Below are 20,481 nucleotides of genomic sequence, written 5' to 3'. Positions count from 1 at the left end.
GTTTCTCACCCCTTCTGGCAATGGACGTGGTACTGAGCACAGTCAGAGACCTTGGGTCTAATGCAAAATGGCAATTCTGATATTTCTCTGCAGCACTGCGTCTATAATGTGTTCTCCAGGGCTTTGTTTAGCTTAGCTGGTTTCTCCCGTGTATTCACCCACAACCAAATCCATCTATTTGCTCATTTCTTCTGCTACTCATCTTAGCTTTTCCCTTTTACTCTGGCTTGCCATACTTTCTCTATGAACAATATTTTGTTGAAACTGGATCAAGGTAGGGCATGCATGACACCCCCCTATGTAAGCTCTAAAAAAAGAAAGATGCTATGCCAGGGGTCGGCAACCTTTCAGAAGTGGCGTGCCAAGAGTTAACTTATTCACTTCTATTTACTGATCTGTGTGTTGGGGGGGAGGAGTGGAAAGAGGAGCAGGCTGGATACAGTGACCATATTTTTTGAACCAGCTGCAGCTGGGGAGAACGGTTTAATTTAATTTATTAAACAGATTAAGTGTTTTAACTTTCTTATGTTAGTTTATCAAACTTCATTTTGAAGTAAAGTATCAATTTATGTCCAATACAAAAGGTTTCAATGTTTTCTTTATTTATGGCAGAGGCAGAGAAACTTTTTTGGGTCGCGGGCCACTGACCCACAGAAAAATCAGTCGGGGACCACACAAGTGAAAAGCAAAAACCTCCTAAAAAATGCCCAACCCTCACTGATGTGGCCCCAACTGAGACCCCTCCCTCCTCCAGTGCTCCAGCCCCATTGGGCAAGGAGAAGTGATAGGGAGAACTGAAGTTCAGGGCTTCCCATAGGCCAGATTTACTTTTCTGGGGTTCCGGAGTTAGTGGATTTTATGGAGCCCCTTAGGCTCTGGAGTGGGGACAAAAACAAGGAGGTTCATTGTGCGGGGCAGGGCTGCAGTGAGTGGGATAGGGATGGGACGCACAACCTGTGTGGGAGATGGGGTGCAGAAGGGGGAGAGGTTGCAAGGTCTGGGTGGGAGAGTGCAAAAGCAGCCTGGGAGCAGGGTGTCTGGCTAGGGGGAGGGAGCAGGAGCAAAGGAGGGTGCACTGTGTGGAGGGAGTGTGCAGGAGCAGGGTGGGGGTAGGTGTCCGGCCAGGAGAGAGCATGCAAGAGCAAGGAAGGGTGTTGGAGGAAGCTGGGGGTGCGGGGTTTTGACTGAGGGAAGGAAGGGAATGAGGGGGATTGGGGTCTGGGCATGAGGGGTGGATGCTTACCTGGCTTCATGCCCCCTTGTAGTGGACAAAGCCTCCGGACAGTATGCTGCCATTCCCCCAGAGGATAGGTAGGGGGAGGGAGATCAGCCCCTCCCTCCTCCATACAGCAGGGATCCCGGCGCAGTTGGGTGGTGAAAAAACCCTGACCTTCCCTGCCAGACTCGGAATGCTGCTGCTCCCCCAGCTGGGGGGGGGGGGGGGGAGGGGGGAGCAGCAGTGCACAGAGCGCACCTGCCAAGCCCGAGTGTGCTCTGCCCCACAGCTGGGCCCCACACAGCCCCTGCTAGGGCTGAAGCAGCAGCTCCAAGGCACAGAGGTACAGGAGTGGCTCCACCAGGTTTCACCTTGGACCTGTCTGGCTTCCCCAGCAGCGACTGCTGCATCAACAAGTGGCCTGGGGGTGGCGGCGTGGTCAGCCCGGGGGACCCACGCACCAGAAGCAGTTGCATGGGAGGAGGGAGCCACGCGGTGGGGGGGCAGTGGGCTGCAGAGTGGCTGGAAAATGCACAGCACTAGGAGCTGACCTGGCTGCCCACCGGCAAAGCTCCAACGGAGCTGCCTATCTGCCTTTACAAGGGAGGAGGGGAGGCTGCTGCACCATGCGAGGAGCAATGGCACTTAAAATTGGGACAGTCCCATACGGAGGCATGCGCATAGGTTGCCGACCCCGGAGCTATGCCCCCTACTGCATCCATCGACAAGCGCCATACTCTCCAAAGGAATTTCCTTCTGCCATCAGATAGTACAAAACCACTAGCCAGCAGCACACGAACCTCCCTCACAGCACAACACAACCTTAATTCAGCTGCAGCAACATTTAGGGTTGACATAGGTACATCAGTTAGAGGAGTAGCAGATGCCTATGGAGGAAGAAATTTAGAAGATTATGATCTGGACTGGAGGGATTAAGATTGAAACAACTAAAATGATTCACAACATCCCCACGCTCTTCTAAGTCATGGACCTTCAAAACTTCCACCTCGAACACAGGAAGACCGAGAAATCCCACTTACGGTACTGCTGTGCCGTACACACAACTCTGCCTCTCCCTGGATGCAGACGGAAACAGCACAGCACCCTGGCAATCTAACAGGGACATTTTCTGTGCCCACAGCACCAAGCTAGAGCTCCCTTCATACAGTCTGATGGAACAAGCAGTGGACTGCAAGGCAGCACCAGAGTGGGCACAAATCCATAATTTAAAAAAAATGAATTTTCCATTTAAATGATAAAATATAGTAGTTTAAAATCATTTACATTAAATATAAATATTAAGCAGGATTTTTGTTGCAAAGTCTAAAAAAAATTGGTGAAATTAAATGGGTGGAAGTCACTGGCTATGCACCTGGAACCAGAGTTCACTGAAGTAGTGTTTGACGGCAGGTCCACAGAACTCCTTTCTTCATTTCAGTTTAGCCAATTAGTTCAGCTCAACTTTCAAAGTTAAGAAGCCAACTGGGAGTGGAAAAAGCAGGAAAGCTTGGTTTCCTCTGCCGACCTTAGTGCCTTGGATACAGAGGGCAGCAGGCAGGAGCTGCCTGCCCCTGTGTGTAACTGTCTAGCAGCTGAACATGTACGTGTTTAAGTAATCATATTTTAACATTCGGAGTCCAAGAGGACAAAATCAACTAATTCTAAAGTAATGACAGACAGGGTGATCAGGAACAATCAATTTCATTCAATAGCTAGAAATAATACTTTGTCCAGAACATTCAAGGTAGTTTTATTGAATTAAACACTTTAAAATGCTGGTTTTGCGCATTTTCACTATATTTGCATTTTCATCCAAATACAGCTTGATGCAAATTGCAGGTTAATAATTAATCATCTAGTAAATAAAAATGCATCATTCACCATTGTCTAACAATAGAAAATATGAACACTAAGACTCTTAATTAATCTAAATTATATAATTGCTTAAATGAACATGCAGAGAGACATGGCTTCTCCTCCTGGTCAGCAAAAAGCACCACATTTAGTGTACAGGCTACATTTGGAAACCAAGCTACATGTTTAGTGGTTAATAACCGAAGAGAATCAACCCTTCACTAGGGATGTAACCTGAACCATGTTTTACCTTTTTGCTTTATAATGATGTTTTAAATCAAGGTTTCCTGCTTGTTGATTTCAAGTCACTTATTTACTTTACCCTGATCAGCACTCATGTGAGGAGATCTGCTGCTGATTGGTGGAGACCAAGGTGACTTGCCTTTTCTCCTTGCTTCCGCCTGAACAATCACAATTAGAGATGCTGGCAACATATTAAGGACCTTCTCCTATGATTGTTCTGCAATTGAGGCAAAAATGTCCTACTGACCAAAGAATGTTTGAACAGGTAATGTCCTGAGAAGAGGCTGCACTAAGGATGACTGTACATGAAGAAGCATGGGAAAGCTTAACTGAGCAGTTCCTGGTTTCCAAGTGCTTAAGGTTCTGAAGTCCCATGTATTGGAAGAACATGGGGACACACAGGCCTTGTGCAGTAGCTGAAACCTCAAAGTTTCTTGTAAATGGATGTAGCTCTTTAAATGACAACTTAATTCCTCCAGCTCCTCATCATTTAAGTTGCTCTTCCTGCTGTTTTGTTAGGTCATCCTTCTAGTAACATGGAGGCCTAGAACCATTCTAATTATAGTCCTGGAGAGCATGGGGAAGGCCGACATGTCTGACTAAGCGCCAAGTCACACTGAACAGCAGAGCCAGGAGCAGGACCCAGACATCTTTACTTCTATTCCTGTGCCCTCTTCACAGGTACAAAATTGCCCTGGGCTCACTTTCTGCTCATCTGCTTTATAAACCTATGGCTAATTGGCACACTCTTACCACCTTTAAGCCTCTTTCAGCATTACTGATGTTCAGGTTTTTATTCCCCATTGAATTGGTTTGATTTATTTCCTTCACACGGAGGAACTTACTTTTTCTAAAGTGAGCCTCATTTTGTTTTCTGTGTTTGTGTTAAGCTCTCTATCCCCTTTGCATTATTTCTCTGCTCTCATGGTATTTACAGCTTCTCATAAGTTAATATTCATTAATGAATGCGTAGCCAATGTAATGTGTTTATTCTCTTTTCTAGATCATTACCCAAAGATTTAAAGACACTGGGGCACAAATTCTCTGCCAACTCTACACATCATTTATCATCCTTTTACCATCAGGCCTGCAGCCAATTTACAATCTATACAGTCATGTTTCTATCAGAGTCTATTTGGACAAATGTTTAACTTCTGAGCATGATTGCATGAGAGATTACCAAATGCTGTCAAAAATTCTTTTCACCTACAATTGTCACTTGGACCTGTTGATGTCTGACATTTGACAAACATTCACATTTGGTATGTATTCCCTCACCTGAGATTTGTGAACAGCAAAGTTTTTCAAGGCCTTCCCTTATTTTCAAGCTGTCCAAACATGTATTTTATGGTAAAAAATGGACAAGACATCTCTCTCTGCCATTTCTGAGGCATTATTTGGTGCTTTCCCCCTCCCCTACATACTCATCTAAGAGCAGCTCTTACATTCATATTAGCCCATCTGGGTAGAATCTTTTTGCTGCCCTTCTCTTTTTTCTGAACGTTTCAATGGATTTGGTTTGCCTGATTACGTCTGTGTTCCAGGGATTTTTTCCAAGACTTCATACAGCATCTGGGCATTTCTTTGCAAAGCCATATTGCCTGCTTCTTGTTCTTTTAATCCTTCTGAGGTCAGCTGCACCTTAATCATGACAGGTCTTAGAATTTCCCCAACTTTTCATCCTAATGGATTTACTGCTTTTTCCAAAAGCACCTTCTTTACTAGATGTAGTTCCCCAGATGGTTTTCTTGAATTCAATGCTTTTGTGGAGTTGCGGCTTCCTTCCTTGTTTACCTTTTATTCTCATGGTCTCAACCAACTCCCTCCTACTAGGTGAGCAGAACCAGATACATGGGTATTTACAGGACATGGTGCTCTAGGTCTTTAAGTACTATTATATCTGACCCAGGAATTTCCAAAGGTCTGGAAAAGTTATTGCAATGTCCCATTTTACACTTAGCACCAATGTAAATGTTACCATTCTGACTTAGGGATGTCTGGCACTCACTTTGCACCGGTGTAATGACATGACAAGGGGCAGGGCGATGGCAATCAATAACAATGAACACAACTTTACAGACTACATCTGACTGGGATGAAGGCTTGTTCTACACTAGGAAGTTAGCCACCACGCCCTTGCCCCAAGCAATGCAGTTGAACTGACATAACCCCTCCTTGTAGGCAGCGCTAGGCTGACAGGACACTGCAAGACTCTAAGGCCATTGCAGAGATACTAAAGGACTATTTTGCATCAGTCTCCATGGATGAGGATGTTAGGGAGATTCCCAAACCTCAGCAACTGTCTCAGACTGAGGTGTCATTAAAGGAGTTTTTGGAATAAATTCATACCCTAAACAGTAACAAGTCACTGGGACCAGATGGGATTCACCCAAGAGTTCTGAAAGAACTGAAATGGGAAACTGCAGAAGGACAGTTTGTAACCTACCCTTTACGTTAGGGCTACTAAACTTTGGAAATCCCAGGGGCCACAATGACACTCACAGCACATGCCAAGGGCCTCAACTTAAGTGTGGTTGCATAAATGCAAAGTTTTTCACACTGACCAGCATCATATATATAGTAGCCCAATGTCTGTGCCTCTAATGTTGTAGCATTACATGTTGCCTGTGGGGGGGGGGAGGGGGGCGAGAGGGGGGGGCGCTTCTGCCTCCTGCCGTGGCGCTCGGCTGAATTCTGCGCCGCTCAGCTGGGCTGCCGCCGGGGAGCAAGCGGCACAAGCGGCTGTTTGGGCGCTGTGGTCCCCATGCAGCACCCCTGTGCTGCATGCAGAGCCCACACGGCCACTTGCTCCCCCGCAGCGGCCCGGCTGAGCGGCGCAGAAGTCAGCCGAACGCCACGGCGGGAGGGGAAGGGGGGTGAGGCGGTGTCGTACACAGCCTCGCCCCTTGGCCATGTACGTCACTAGGATTACCATATAGGGTTTAAAAAAAACAGACACACTTGATTGGGGGGCGGGAGGGACCAGCCGGGAGGGGAGAGGAGAGGAGAGGAGAGGAGCGGGGCTGGCTGGGGAGGGAAGGAGGCAGGAAGCAGAGCTGGGGGGGGGGGGGGAGGGGCGGTCAGAGGCAGCATAGCTGGTCAGGAGAGAACGGGGGAGGGGCGGCTGGCGGGAAGCAAAGCTGGTCAGGGGTGGGAAATTGGGAGGAGGAACTGGCTGGCAGGGAGCTGGACTCACCTGGGCACGTGCAGATCCCAGGGTGCTGCCCGCCCCGCTCACGGTCCCAGTGAAGCAAGTCCAGCTGCAGCTCCAGCACACGCCGGAACAGCGCTCAGGAGCAGGGACAGAACTTCCCCTGCTTCCCAGAGGCAACTAGAGGCTCCCAGCACCAATCGCGCCCCCCTCCCAGCCACTCCCCTGCCCCCGCCAGGCTTCTGTCTGGCGCCCAGCAGGAGAACCAGAAAATACTGGACACTGGACATGTCTGGTATTTTCTGCTTTTTACCGGACAGAGGGCCTGAAAACTAGACTGTCCAGTAGAAAACCAGACACCTGGTAACCCTATATGTCGCCGACCCGCCACCCTTCGCCTCCCACCGTGGCGTTTGGCTGAGTTCTGCGCCACTCAGCCAGGCCGCCGGCGGGGGGGGAGGGGGGAGGAAGAGCCCAAATGGCCGCATGCTCCTCTTGCACCCTCGCGACGGCTCGGCTGAGCGGCGCAGAACTCAGCAGAGCACCACAGCAGGAGACGAAGGGGGGCGGGGCCTGGACGAGTGTGCATCCCCGACAGAGACAGAGGAGAGTGGAGAGAGAGTGAGAGGCAGGAGGGGATGAAGAGACAGAGAGAGACAGAGAGAGGCGCAGAAGGCGGAGGAGAGCTGGGGGGGGGGGGGGGGGGGAAGCAGTAGGAGGAGGAGGAGAAGAGAGAGACGGAGTGAGAGACCGGAGGCTCAGGAGAGAAGACCAACATGGAGGAGAGAAAATCCTGAAAATCCTGTCTTATGACGGGCTAATTGGCTAGTGAATACAAAGATTAAGGCAAGACTACACAACACACAAGCCCCATTTAAGTCAATTCTGGTGATATTAATAAAATGCAACATTTACCCGATTTCCACTCATATAACAGCACTTTTAATGAGCAATGGCAGCCCAGGAATTTAACTACTAAAATGCATCTCAACAGAAGACCAATATATAGGCTACTTTTTTGTTCTGGCTCCCACCCGCGGGCCACATATTGAGCCCCGCGTAAACCCAAACCACACCCCGGGCTGCAAACAAACACATGCGGCTCACAGGCCACATGTTGAGTAGCCCTGCTTTAAGTCATCTTCTGTACCTTTGACTGGAGGATAGCTAATGTAATGCCAGTTTTTAAAAAGGGCTCTAGAGGTGATCCGCACAATTACAAACTGGTAAGTCTAACTTCAGTGCCAGGCAAATTGGTTGAAACTATAGTAAAGAACAGAATTAGACACACAGATAAACATAATTTGATGTGGAAGAGTCAATATGGTTTCTGGAAAGGGAAATCATGTCTCACTAGTGCTAGAGTTCTATGAGGGTCAACAAACATGTGGACAAGGGGGATCCAGTAGGGATGGTAGTGACTAATCGACTAACCGATAAGCAGGAGCTTACTGATTAGTCGCATCCCCCCAATTGCTGCGCTGCATTGTACAGCTGAGAGAAGCCAGCGCATGAAAGCACCGAGTTAGCCCCTTCTCCACACACTTCTGTTTATTCAGCCTGGTGTCTCAGTGTGTGAGTGGTGATGAATGAAAAGAAACACAATCTCGCTCTCCTTTAACTTCAGTGAGACCAGATCCATCTTGGTACCTGCAACACCTCTGCTCATTTTAAAACACTTTTCTGGTCCTTTTTCCTTCTCCCACACAGAAAACACTGAAACCCTTTGCTGACCACATTTGAATTTCACTTACAACTGCCACAAATCAAAGGATAAGGGCCAGAAAAGAGAAACAAAAATTATTTAAAAAGTCAAAGGAAAATGATGATGCAACCACCTCATTATCCCAAATGAAGTTTCCCACACACTTATTTTAACCTGTGCTGGCCTTTTTCCCCTTCTAGAAAGGGGAAAAGACCTGAAGGCCAGAATCCCCAGGATGCTAACATGAAGAGGAAAGGAGTCCAGGACAGCCGGCAGTATTTTAAAGAAGCCTTACTGAAGGCACAGAAATAAACCATCTCAATGCGTAGCAAGAGAGGCAAACACGGTAGGAAACTGGATTGGCTTACAGGGGAAATCCTTGGTGAACTTAAGCACAAAAAGGAAGCTTACAAAAAGTGGAAACTTGGACAAATGACCAGAGAGGGGTTTAAACGTATAGCTCGAAAATGCCGGGGGTTATCAGGAAGGCGAAAACGCAATTGGAATTGTGGCTGGCAAAGGACGTGAAGGGTAACAAGAAAGGTTTCTGCAAAAGCGGTGGAGTCCTGTGGCACCTTATAGACTAACCAAAGTGTTGGAGCATAAGCTTTCGTGGGCAAAGACCCACTTCATCAGATGCATGTAGTGGAAATTTCCAGAGGCAGGTATAAATATGCAGGCCAGAATCAGGCTAGAGATGATGAGGTGGATCCAATCAGGGAGGATGAGGCCCACTTCTAGTAGCTGATCTGGAGGTGTGAATTCCAAGAGAGGAGAAGCTGCTTTTGTAGTTAGAGAGCCATTCACAGTCTTTGTTTAATCCTGAGTTGATTGTGTCAAATTTGAAGATGAACTGTAGCTCAGCAGTTTCTCTTTGAAATCTGGTCCTGAAATTTTTTTGCTGCAGGATGGCTACCTTTAGATCTGCAATTGTGTGTCCAGGGAGACTGAAGTGTTCCCCTACAGGTTTTTGTATGTTGCCATTCCTAATATCTGATTTGTGTCCATTTATTCTTTTACGTAGGGACTGTCCAGTTTGGCCGACGTATATAGCAGAGGGGCATTGTTGGCACATGATGGCATATATTACATAAGTAGATGTGCAGGAGAATGAACCAGTGACGGTATGGCTGATCTGGTTAGGTCCTGTGATGGTGTTGCTGGTGTATATATGTGGGCAGAGTTGGAACCGAGGTTTGTTGCATGGATTGGTTCCTGAGTTAGAGTTATTATGGTGCGGTGTATAGTTGCTGGTGAGAATATACTTCAGGTTGGCGGGTTGTCTGTGGGCGAGGACTGGCCTGACTCCCAAGGCCTGTGAGAGTGAGGGATCATTGTCCAGGATGGGTTGTAGATCACTAATGATGCGCTGGAGAGGTTTTAGCTGAGGACTGTAGGTGATAGCCAGTGGTGTTCTGTTGGTAAGAAAGGTTCTACAGGCATGTTAACAAGAAGGTGATCAGAGAGGGTGTGGGGCCCCTAATGGATGAAGGGGGTAACCTAGTGACACATGATGTGGGGAAAGCTGAAGTACTCAATGCTTTCTTTGCCTCTGTATTCACGGACAAGGTCAGCTTCTGGACTAATGCGCTAAGTGACGCAAGATGGGATGAAGATGGACAGACCTTGGTGGGTAAAGAACAGGTTAGGAACTATTTAGAAAACTAAACGTACACAAATCCATGGGTCCAGACTTAATGCATCCGAGGGTACTTACCTCAGTTCCTGGAAAAATCATGGAAGGGATCCTTAAGGAATCCATTTTGAGGCACTTGGAAGAGAGGAAAGTGATCAGGAATAGTCAGCATGGATTCACAAAGGGCAAGTTGTGCCTGACCAATCTGATTAGCTTCTATGATGAGGTAACTGGCTCTGTGGACATGGGAAAGTCAGTGGATGTGATATACCCTGACTTTAGCAAGGCTTTTGATATGGTCTTCCACAATATTCTTGTCAGCAAGTTAAGGGAATGTGGATTGGATAAATGGACGGTAAGATGGATAGAAAGCTGGCTAGAAGGCTGGGCCCAGTGGGTAGTGATCAAACGGCTCGATATCAGGATGGCAGTCAGTTTCTAGGAGTGCCCCAGGGTTCAGTTCTAGGACCGGTTTTGTTCAATATCTTTATTAATGACCTGGATGAAGGGATGGATTGCACCCTCAGCAAGTATGCAGATGACACTAAGCTAGTAGGAGCGGTAGATAGGCTTGAGGGCAGAGATAGGGTCCAGAGTGACTTAGACAAATTGGAGGACTGGGCCACAAGAAATCTGATGAGGTTCAACAAGGACAAGTGGAGAGTCCTGGACTTGGGACGGAAGAATCCCAAGCATTGTTCCAGGCTGGGGACCAACCAGCTAAGTAGTAGTTCTGCAGAAAAGGACCTGGGGGTTACAGTGGATGAGAAGCTGGATAGGAGTCAACAGTGTGCCCTTGTAGCCAAGAAGACTAATGGCATATTAGGTTGCATTAAGAGGAGCATTGCCAGCAGATCCAGAGATGTCATTATTCCCCTTTATTCGGCTCTGGTGAGGCCACATCTGGAGTATTGTGTCCAGTTCCGGGCCCCCCACTACAAAAAGGATGTGGACGCACTGGAGAGGGTCCAGCAGAGGGCAACCAAAATGATGAGGGGGCTGAAGCACAAGACCTATGAGGAGAGGCTGAGGGACTTGGGTCTCTTTAGTCTGCAGAAGAGAAGAGCGAGGGGGGATTTGATAGCAGCCTTCAGCTTCCTGAAGGGAGGTTCCAAAGAGGATGGAGAGAGGCTGTTCTCAGTAGTGACAGATGGCAAAACAAGGAGCAATGGGCTCAAGTTGTGGTGGGAGAGGTCCAGGTTGGATATTAGGAAAAACTATTTCCCTAGGAGGGTGGTGAAGCACTGGAATGGGTTACCTAGGGAAGTAGTGGAGTCTCCATCCCTAGAGGTGTTTAAGTCTCAGCTTGACAAGCCCTGGCTGGGTCGATTTAGTTGGGATTGGTCCTGCCTAGAGCAGGGGGCTGGACTCTATGACCTTCTGAGGTCTCTTCCAGCTCTATGGTTCTATAACCAGTGTGTGTTTGGATTAAACAATAAGTTTGTTAGCTACTGAAAGGTAGATTTGAAGTGATTATAATTGATGGTGCGTAAGTCAGAATTAGTTGCAAAAGAAAGAAAAAATGTAAACTACTTCATAAACTTTAACAAGATAATAGGATTTAAGGCAAGTATATTTCTTTCACCACAAAATGTAACACTTCACAGGCTGGATTTCCTTTCAGCCAGGGACCACTAAGCCAATTCAGAGTCCTTCAAGTACTCGCTGATGTCATGAACAGAGACAGGAGAAGGGGAGGTGAGTTGGAAATCAATCTCTCTCCCCACCCCTTTGTGCAAGTGAAGGCCAGTGGTAAGCTGGTTTTCCTAGTTGGAAGACTAGTTGAGGCTTGCAAAATATCACTTGCCCAGACTGAGTTATAATTTTTGATGGTTAAGGGAAAAGGTCAGTTATCATAATAAAGTGCTGTGTGTCCTAAGTGATTTGTCCAAGACTACAAGGTGATTTTGTGTCAGAGACAAGATTAGAACTGTGACGTTCCTGGCTACCACTTTCCAAGCCTTTTAAAGTTACAGAATCATAGAATACTAGGACTGGAAGGGACCTTGAGAGGCAGGACCCAGTACTGTCTAGACCATCCCTGATAGACATTTATTTAACCTACTCTTAAATATCTCCAGAGATGGAGATTCCACAACATCCCTAGGCAATTTATTCCAGGCTGTGTCTACATTGGCACCCCTACATTGGCATCCCTTGAATTCCTTGAAAGTAGGAATAAGGGATCCTCCGGAAAAGGGCTTATTTTCCGGAAAATCGCATCTAGACTGGCGCTTTTCTCCGGCAAAAACCCCAAGCCGGAAAAAAGCGGCAGCCATGTAAATGCAAATGCCGCGGGGGATATTTAAATCCCTCACGGATTTGCAATTCCGAAGTGTCTCATTAGCATCCCTTTTCCGGAAAGGGATGCCAATGTAGAGACAGCCCCAGTGTTTAACAACCGTGACAGGTAGGAACTTTCTCCTAATGTCCAACCTAAACCTCCCTTGCTGCAGTTTAAACCCATTGCTTCTTTTTCTATCCTTACAGGCCAACAACATTTTTTTCCTCCCTCCTCCTTGTGATACCCTTCTAGATACCCAAAAACTGGCTACCATGTCCCCTCTCAATATTCTCTTTTCCAAACTAAACAAGCTCAATTTTTTCAGTCTTCATTCATAGATAATGTTCTCTAGACCTTTAATCATTCTTGTTGCTCTTCTCTGGACCCTCTCCAATTTCTCCACATCTTTCTTGAAATGTGGTGCCCAGAACTGGACACAACACTCCAACTGTGGCCTAATCAGCACAGAGTAGAGCAGAAAAATGACTCCTTGCATCTTGCTCACAACACACCTATTATTAATGCACCCTAGAATCATGTTTGCTTTTTTTGCAACAGTGTCACACTGTTGACTCATATTTAGCTTGTGGTTTGTAATAACTCCTAGATCCCTTTTTGCTGTACTTCTTCCTAGACAATCGCTTCCCATTCTGTATGTGTGAAACTTATTGTTCCTTCCTAAGTGGAGCACTTTGCATTTGTCCTTATTAAACTTCATTCTGTTTATCTCAGACCATTTCTCCAGTTTGTCCAGAACATTTTGAATAATGACCCTATCCTCCAAAGCAGTTGCAAACCCTCCCAGCTTGGTATCATCTGCAAACTTAATAAGCGTGCTGTCTATGCCGATATCTAAATCATTGAAGAAGATATTGAACAGAACCAGTCCCAAAACAGACCCCTGCGGAACCCCACTTGTTATACCTTTCCAGCAGGATTGTGAACCATTCATAACTACTCTCTGAGAATGGTTATCCAGCCAGTTATGCACCCACCTTAGAGTAGCTCCATCTAAGCTGTATTTGCCTAATTTATTGATAAAAATATCATGCACCATATCAAATACCTTACTAAAGTCTAGGTACAACACGTCCACTGCTTCTCCCTTATCCACAAGACTTGCTATCCTATCATAGAAAGCTATCAGATTGGTTTAACACGATTTGTTCTTTACAAATCCATGCTGCCTGTTCCCCATCACCTTATTATCATCCCAGTATTTGCAGATGATTTCCTTAATCACTTGCTCCATTATCTTTCCTGGCACAGAAGTTAAACTGACTGGTCTGTAGTTTCCAGGGTTGTTCTTTTTTCCCTTTTTATAGATTGGCACTAGATTTGCCCTTTTCCAGTCTTCTGGAAGCTCTCCAGAATGTCTTCCATGATTTTCCAAAGATGATAGCTAAAGGCTCAGATACCTCCTCTATCAGCTCTGAGTATTCTAGGATGCATTTCATCAGGCCCTGGTGAGTTGAAGACATTTAACTTTTCTACATGATTTTTAACTTGTCCTTTTTTTATTTTATCTTCTAAACTTACCGCCTTCCCACTAGCATTCACTGTGTTAGGCATTCCTTCATCATCAGACTTCTTGGTGAAGACTGAGACAAAAGTCATTAAGCATCTCTGCCATTTCCAAGTTTCCTGTTACTTTTTCTCCCTCCTCACTGAGCAGTGGGCCTGTCCTGACCTTGGTCTTCCTCTTGCTTCTAATATATTTATAGAATGGCTTCTTGTTTCCCTTTATGCCTTTACTATACTCATCCCTGTCTGGGGATGCCAGTATGTCTTTATCTCTGAAAAATTGTTTTGAGTGTTACCCAGACTCAAATCATACAGTAGAAACTCAACTTCACATACTATTAATTAAGACTGTCAAATGACCTGTGTTAACGCCTGTGATTAACGCAGGACAGGATTAACGCATTAATTGCAGGCATTAATACTGTGCTGTCCCTTTTGAAGTGCCACTCCAGCGATTAAATCATTTAATCGCGATTAATCACATGTGCCTCCCCTTTGAAACACCTTGGCGGCATTTCAATGGGGCAGTGCTGCATAGAGCCTGGGATCAGCTGGAGGTCTCAGCTGATGCCAGGTTCCTAATGCGTTGCCCCTTGGAAACGCCGCAGCAGCATTTCCAAGGGGCAGAGATGCATGGAGCCTGAGGTCTGCTGGAGACTCCAGCTGATCCCAGGCACTATGCAGCACTGACCCATTGAAATGCCACCACCGTGTTTCAAAGGGGAGGCACGGGTGATTAATCACGATTTAATGTTTTAATCGCTTGACAGTCCTATCACTGATACACATTTCAATGGGGGATAATAATGTTCAGCAGATTATCAGTTTTCAAATGATATTTGAGAAGGCCTACCTGTACAGATCATGATAAATTTTGTACAAGTCATGACCATATCAACACAGACTGTTACACTCCTCGTGTCAGCATCTTCATTGAAGTGCTATAGCAATAGCACTACAGCATTTTAAGCAGAGATGAAAGTCAGCTGTGCCTCTGAGTTATAACCCAGCATGATCCTCTACACGCTGAGCTTAAATACTTCATGGCTTGCTTTAATATTGCACTTCACAGACCCAGCAATCACAAGGTATATCTCAGATCTCTCTATGAGAGCTAGGATACAGATAGCTCGGTTAGTATCAAGTGCTTAGTAAATCTGTAAAGATTTAAGAGAGACAATTCTCACCTAGAATAGTGATAGAAATGTAGCCGTGTTAGTCTGGGATAGCTGAAGCAAAATGCAGGACAATGTAGCACTTTAAAGACTAACAAGATGGTTTATTAGATGATTATCTAATTTATCATCTAATAAACCATCTTGTTAGTCTTTAAAGTGCTACATTGTCCTGCATTTCAATTCTCACCTAGGCACTGCTAACTACAGAAAAACATCCAGAGAATTTCAACTTATTTAAATAGCTGAACCTTAAAAGGGACAGTCAACTTTAAAAGTTGTGAAGGAATGTTTGTTCCCAAAACACATTTACCAACAATGCTAGATTAGAAAGTGAAAAATTTTAAAATCCACTTTGCCTGTCATTATCTTTGCTCTTTTTACAGCCCTATGAAGTTGGTCAATGAAAATCAGTGAAGTCAATTGCATTTTCAGGTTCTTGATGTCAAACACATCCATCCTTTACTCATGGTATGACCAGAAGTTTTATATACTAGTAAGTGTTGGAATATAGATGCTGCAGGATGACTGAAAAGTATTTTTCACAGTGAAATTCCTGGCTGTGATTTATGGCTTATGGCAGGATAAGCTATTACAACATGGAAGAATCAGAAGCACGGATGCCAGGGCATTAGAGTAGCATGTCCGCATTCCAACGAGGGAACCGCTTACTGAAGTGTTACATATCTGCTATTTGACTATGGGAGTACTCTGCACTACTCAATACATACTTCCCATCCCAACAAACTTACATTCTGAACAGGCAGACAATACTACAGACAGTGGTACTAGGTGATGGGAGATGTGTCAAAGGGTTTAAAAAAGCCCAAAGAATGTAGGTTCTTTCATCACCCCATGACTAACTAGGATGGGTACACTGTGTAGTGGGAAAAAAATTTTGAATTATAACTAGGCTGTGGCTTGTGACAAATGTGTGTTCCAGAACACGCATTGTTAAAGGGAAGAGATGGTTTTCTTGGTACCATAACGAAAATACATATCAGCAGATCAAACAGCATCTCCCGTGACATTGGGGCAATTCTTCCTGGCTGTCCAAAGTTCCTGCAATATCACATATGGCACACCAGTGATCAATGACTACCACCAGCTCCTTTTCACGTGACCTCAGCGTCACAATGTTCTGACTGTCTTGCTTTAGCAGCATTCCTTTGGCATTGCCAATTTTGAAAACCTGTGTCTCCCTGGATGGTTTTATACCCGCTGCTGAACTCTAGGCAAGTGAGCAGCATTACTCTGGTTGTAAACATATCACAGGGCAACCTACAACAATAAACCCCTGCAGCAAGCATCTCAGACTCATCTATTACAACTCATTTTGGATTTGACATTTGGGACCCCCAGGCATTAGTTAAATGAGCTACTGCTTAGAAAAACCAAGCACCTGGAGCCAAGGAAGACTGCTAGTCAGAATGCGAGACCAGCTACACTAAAGCCTTCAATAGCACATGTACTTTTGGGGACACACAAAAACTTATTTTAATACAGTAACAGTTTTGGAAATAATTGGATTTATTTTTTAAATTGTTGATGAATAGGTTTTGTTGGGGATTTGCCCACTGTCCCAAAAGATAAATTCAAACTCAGATGCAGAAAAGTGCTAGTAGGGTGAGGAGAGGAAAGGAGTTTTATGAGGGGGACAAACAAGCCCAGCAAAAGGAGGGCTTAGAAGGAATACGGCTGCTCTCTAGAACTATGTTGGAGGGAAGCGATAAACAGAAGAGATGGATATGAACTCTTAAAACTAAAGGACAATTTTGGCCCAGAAGGTCAGAACTGTCTTACCCCAAGGATGGTTTGGGGGACTCCCTCAAGCCCCACACTTTGGGAGGCCCAGTGGGGCCCAGCGCTGTCAGCAGGGGTCAGGCCCACTCCCAGTAGCAAGGCGAAGTGGAGTGACCTGGCCCAAGCCTGCTCTGCCAATTCCCAGGCACGTTGCTCAGGAAGGGAGCTTAGGGAAAAGATTGGGCCCTCCCCCACAGTAACTGGAGGTGGCAGGAAGGGGAGCGATGCAGCTGGGAGTTGGGGGGTGTGATGGGGTGGAGTAGGCCCCAATATCCCTGCTGGAGGTCTTGCCACACGCTGCCCAGCAACAGGAGCAAGAGACAGGTCCTCCAAGCAGAACAGAGTGGCAGCCTCTGTTGCAGCCAACCAGGGTGCAGCAGGCAGATCTAAAAGCTGCTGCTGGGCCAGGGCCTGGCAGTTCCTTCCTGGAGCTCAACCCAGGCAGACCTAAGGGCTGACTGGGAGAACAGCAGCACTCAGGACAGCTCTGAGGGGGAGCTGGATTTCAGACCTGGTCAGAACCAGGTCCAGTGGCTGAAGACTAATTGGTAAGTCAACACCACTTTACAGAACCCTGGACAGGGAGGACTTGTCCACAAGGCCCAAGAACAAGGGCTGGACAGAACAGCTTCCCAGGCAATGTGGCCCAGGGAATGTGACAGCAACCAACATCTTTGAGACTCAGCAGGTAATTGCTACTTACAGTGTCCCCGGTCTAGGACCCAGAGGAGTAGGCAGGCCTGGGTCCCCCCTACCCCTCCAGCAGCCACAACAGGGGGTAAGAAGAAGCCTGGTCCCTTCCTCTCCAGCAAACAATCAGGTAGAGACTAAAGATTCCCCTCGGATACCGAGGGGCGCTCACATGAAGGAAGGAGCTCTTTACAGGGGGCTTTAGGGGACTGGGGCCAGGTTGCTCTGCTTCCCACTGCCACCAACAAATGCAGGGGCTGGCCAGACCCCTGCTGCTGGCACCAGGCTCCCTACTAATCCCCTAGGCTGCATCACTTGGGGAAGGGGGTTTAGGAGAAAGAGGTGGAGTGGGGATGAGCAGGGAAGGAACGGAGCGGAGGCAGAGTGAGGGGAAGAGTCTCAGGCAGCTGCGGTGGTTGTCCTGGGGCCGGCACATGCCTAGGGATGGCCCTGCAAACAGAGATGAACTCACTATGAATACACTTAGGCTGGAAATCAGAAGGTGTCTAATGATCAAAGATGTCAGGTTCTGGGACAGCCTTTCAATAAGGGTAGTGGGGGCAAAGCACCTAACCGGCTCGAAGATGGAGTATGTGACATTTATTAACATGAATAAATGAACAGCTGCCTCCGGGCGAGGGACTAGATTTGCTGACCAGGAAAATGCCTTCTAGTTCTATATTCCTAAACCCGATCACTGTAAAATCATCCAACTGAGACATGCACAGCCCGGCTCCTGATTGGAGCCCAGTGCACGGACACAATGTGAGCTTTGTACTTCATCAACTTGAGTTACAAACATTAAGCCTGGCTGGCTGTAGTGAAAGGTTGGACCTGGATCACTTAATAAAAAGGGATGTGTCAAGGGAACAAAGGGTCACTTTGGGGTGCACCCCAAGAGGGAAGGGCCACTTTGGGTGCAAAGTGAGGGACACAAAGCAAAGGAATTCAGTTCCCCATCAATGGATGGGTTAAATCCCATCTTCTTCTGCATGCATCTAAGCTTACTACATCTCTTTTCATACCTCAATTAGTTTGTCTCCTTTGACTACATCCAGATGTAAGCCAGGGGGAGGTTTTCCTGCCCTGGAAAGTAAGGAGAGAAATATTTGGTTTATGAATACTGAACATGTAGTACTTGTTAACATTGTGCTATTATTTTATCAACCCCAATCAAATCCAAACTGAAGCAGATTTCCTGTAAAAAATGGCTCTATACGCACCCTGTATGTGAGGTCCCAGATTTGTTTTGCTTACAGATAAAACCAGATCTCCATATTTACCAAGTGATTCAGTTTCCACAGCACACTGCGGTTAGATGGGCTTGAAATACTCAGACACCTGCTGGCCATAGAAGGAAACCGACCAGCAAGAGAGATACAAAGATGATTGAGATGGTGCTGCCATCAACAACTTCCTTGGATAATGCCAGCTGAGAAACACGGACAACTAACTCCAGCTTTTGGAACTGGCAAAAGGCTGGGGTTTCTTACAAGTGCTGTCCCTGCACCATGCTTAGGGGCTCCATCTTTTGTATTAACTTTTACCTAATAGGTATTTCGTAGGTCTGAAGGCCTCTGCCTAAACCTTCAGCTGCTAGAAGCAAGGCGGCGGCTTTCCCCATCCACGCATTTTAGAACCTCCTCACTGTTGGAGAAAGTGAGTATATGTCTCTTGTACCTGGGTGTCGTTGGTAAGCTACTCTTCCCTTCGGAGTCCTCTTCCACTAGGAACATCCTCATTGCTTGCCGCAGATATTGCACAATGCAGTGACATGATTATCAGCTATGCTACTGACCACCAATTTCTGAATAGCTGGAGTGCAAGAGACAGAGTCTCTGCTACTGTTGCGAAGCTCTAAACCACAGCTACTCAACTTTGGAAGCCCTGGGGGCCACAATGATACTCACAGCACATGCTGAGGGATACAACTAAAGTGTGGTTGAATATACACGCAAATGTATCTGAAAATATTTGCAAATAGCTTCTTTCGCACTGTTGAGTATGAATATAAAGATGAAGGCAAGACTACACAACACACAGGCCCCATTTAATTCACTTGATCTTATAACTCTAACCAAGTGAGTTACAAGATCAAGAACACATATTCCTGCGCATCCAGAAATATAATTTATGCAATCATGTGCCGAAAGTGTCCGTCTGCTATGTACATTGGACAAATGTCTCAGACACTTTGCCAAAGGATCAATGCCCACAAAACAGATATCAGACAGGATCACAAAGAAAAAACAGTTTCTTGCCATTTCAACCAGAAAGGACATTGTCTCAATGACATGATTACCTGCATCCTGCTTCAAAGGCCTTTTAAGACTTCACTTGAAAGAGAATCCTCTGAATTGTCATTCATGCTTAAATTCGACACTTTACTCTCAAGTTTGAATAAAGACGCTAATTATCTTACCCATTACAATGATAGCTTCCCCAATTATCACCTCTAATATCATTAGCTCACAGACATTTACCTCTCCCTCCCCAATCCCCCTTCTGTTCTGAAATTTGATTTGTCCTTTTCATATGTGTTCATTTTTTAAATTGTATCCTTTGGTATATATGGTTGTGACAATTTTCTTCCACTATTTGATCTGAGGAAGTGGGTCTGGCCCATGAAAGCTTGTTACTCTTTAAAGTGCTACATAGTCCTGTTTTTTGTTTCAGCTACACCAGACTAACACGGCTACATTTCTAGTTGTGACCCTAGGCATGTGCTGTGAGTATCATTGTGGCCCCCAGGGCATCCAAAGTTGAGTAGCCCTGATCTACCCATTAACCCCCTTTTGTCCTATGTTTAGTGTAAGTAGCACAATCTGTTCCACCTTATATTTAGCTGGGACTCTTGGAATACCTTTCCCAGCCCTGAAGAACTACGTAATCTTGTTTCTGGAATATCCCGGCACTGACATGGCTACAACTACACTGCATGTTCAGGCACTGTCAATCTTGATAGAAATTCAGCCTGTTTCTGGTACGACATCTTGAAAAGTTGGACTGAAACCAGAGCCTTCAGCTAAGCCTAGAATCTGAATACCTGCAACAGATGTATCCTTGTTCAAACTACCAAGACCAAATGTGCTCTTCACTGTCGCACCTTTTTGATGACACGAGATTAGAGAGATGAAAAACAAGGAAATTCCTGGCTGCAAACTACATAGGGGCATGTGTGGGCAAGTCTACACTACAGA

General features: G+C 46.0%; 1 protein-coding gene and 1 non-coding gene across 3 annotated transcripts in view; both read right to left on the bottom strand.

Moving 5' to 3' along the window:
• The window catches only part of PPP1R8 (protein phosphatase 1 regulatory subunit 8), a 45,700-nt gene that overhangs the window by 10,314 nt on the left and 14,905 nt on the right, over positions 1-20,481 (bottom strand). The window contains exons 2-3 of one of the 2 annotated variants that reach the window (XM_075908700.2): positions 18,307-18,367; positions 2,017-2,103 (exon numbers count right to left, since the gene is read on the bottom strand). In XM_075908700.2, coding sequence (XP_075764815.1) covers positions 2,017-2,103; positions 18,307-18,367 — 148 coding nt within the window. The remainder of the gene's footprint in view (positions 1-2,016; positions 2,104-18,306; positions 18,368-20,481) is intronic. The other variant, XM_075908701.2, reaches the window with a different exon arrangement.
• Positions 14,598-14,763, bottom strand: LOC112547730 (small Cajal body-specific RNA 1). Its single transcript, XR_003091542.1, has one exon.

This window comes from Pelodiscus sinensis, chromosome 26 (genome assembly GCF_052426305.1).
Source record: "Pelodiscus sinensis isolate ZL-2025 chromosome 26, ASM5242630v1, whole genome shotgun sequence".
Lineage (NCBI taxonomy): Eukaryota > Metazoa > Chordata > Testudines > Trionychidae > Pelodiscus > Pelodiscus sinensis.
The sequence above is the reverse complement of the archived record's forward strand: the minus strand, read 5'-3'. Positions and strand labels throughout refer to the sequence as shown.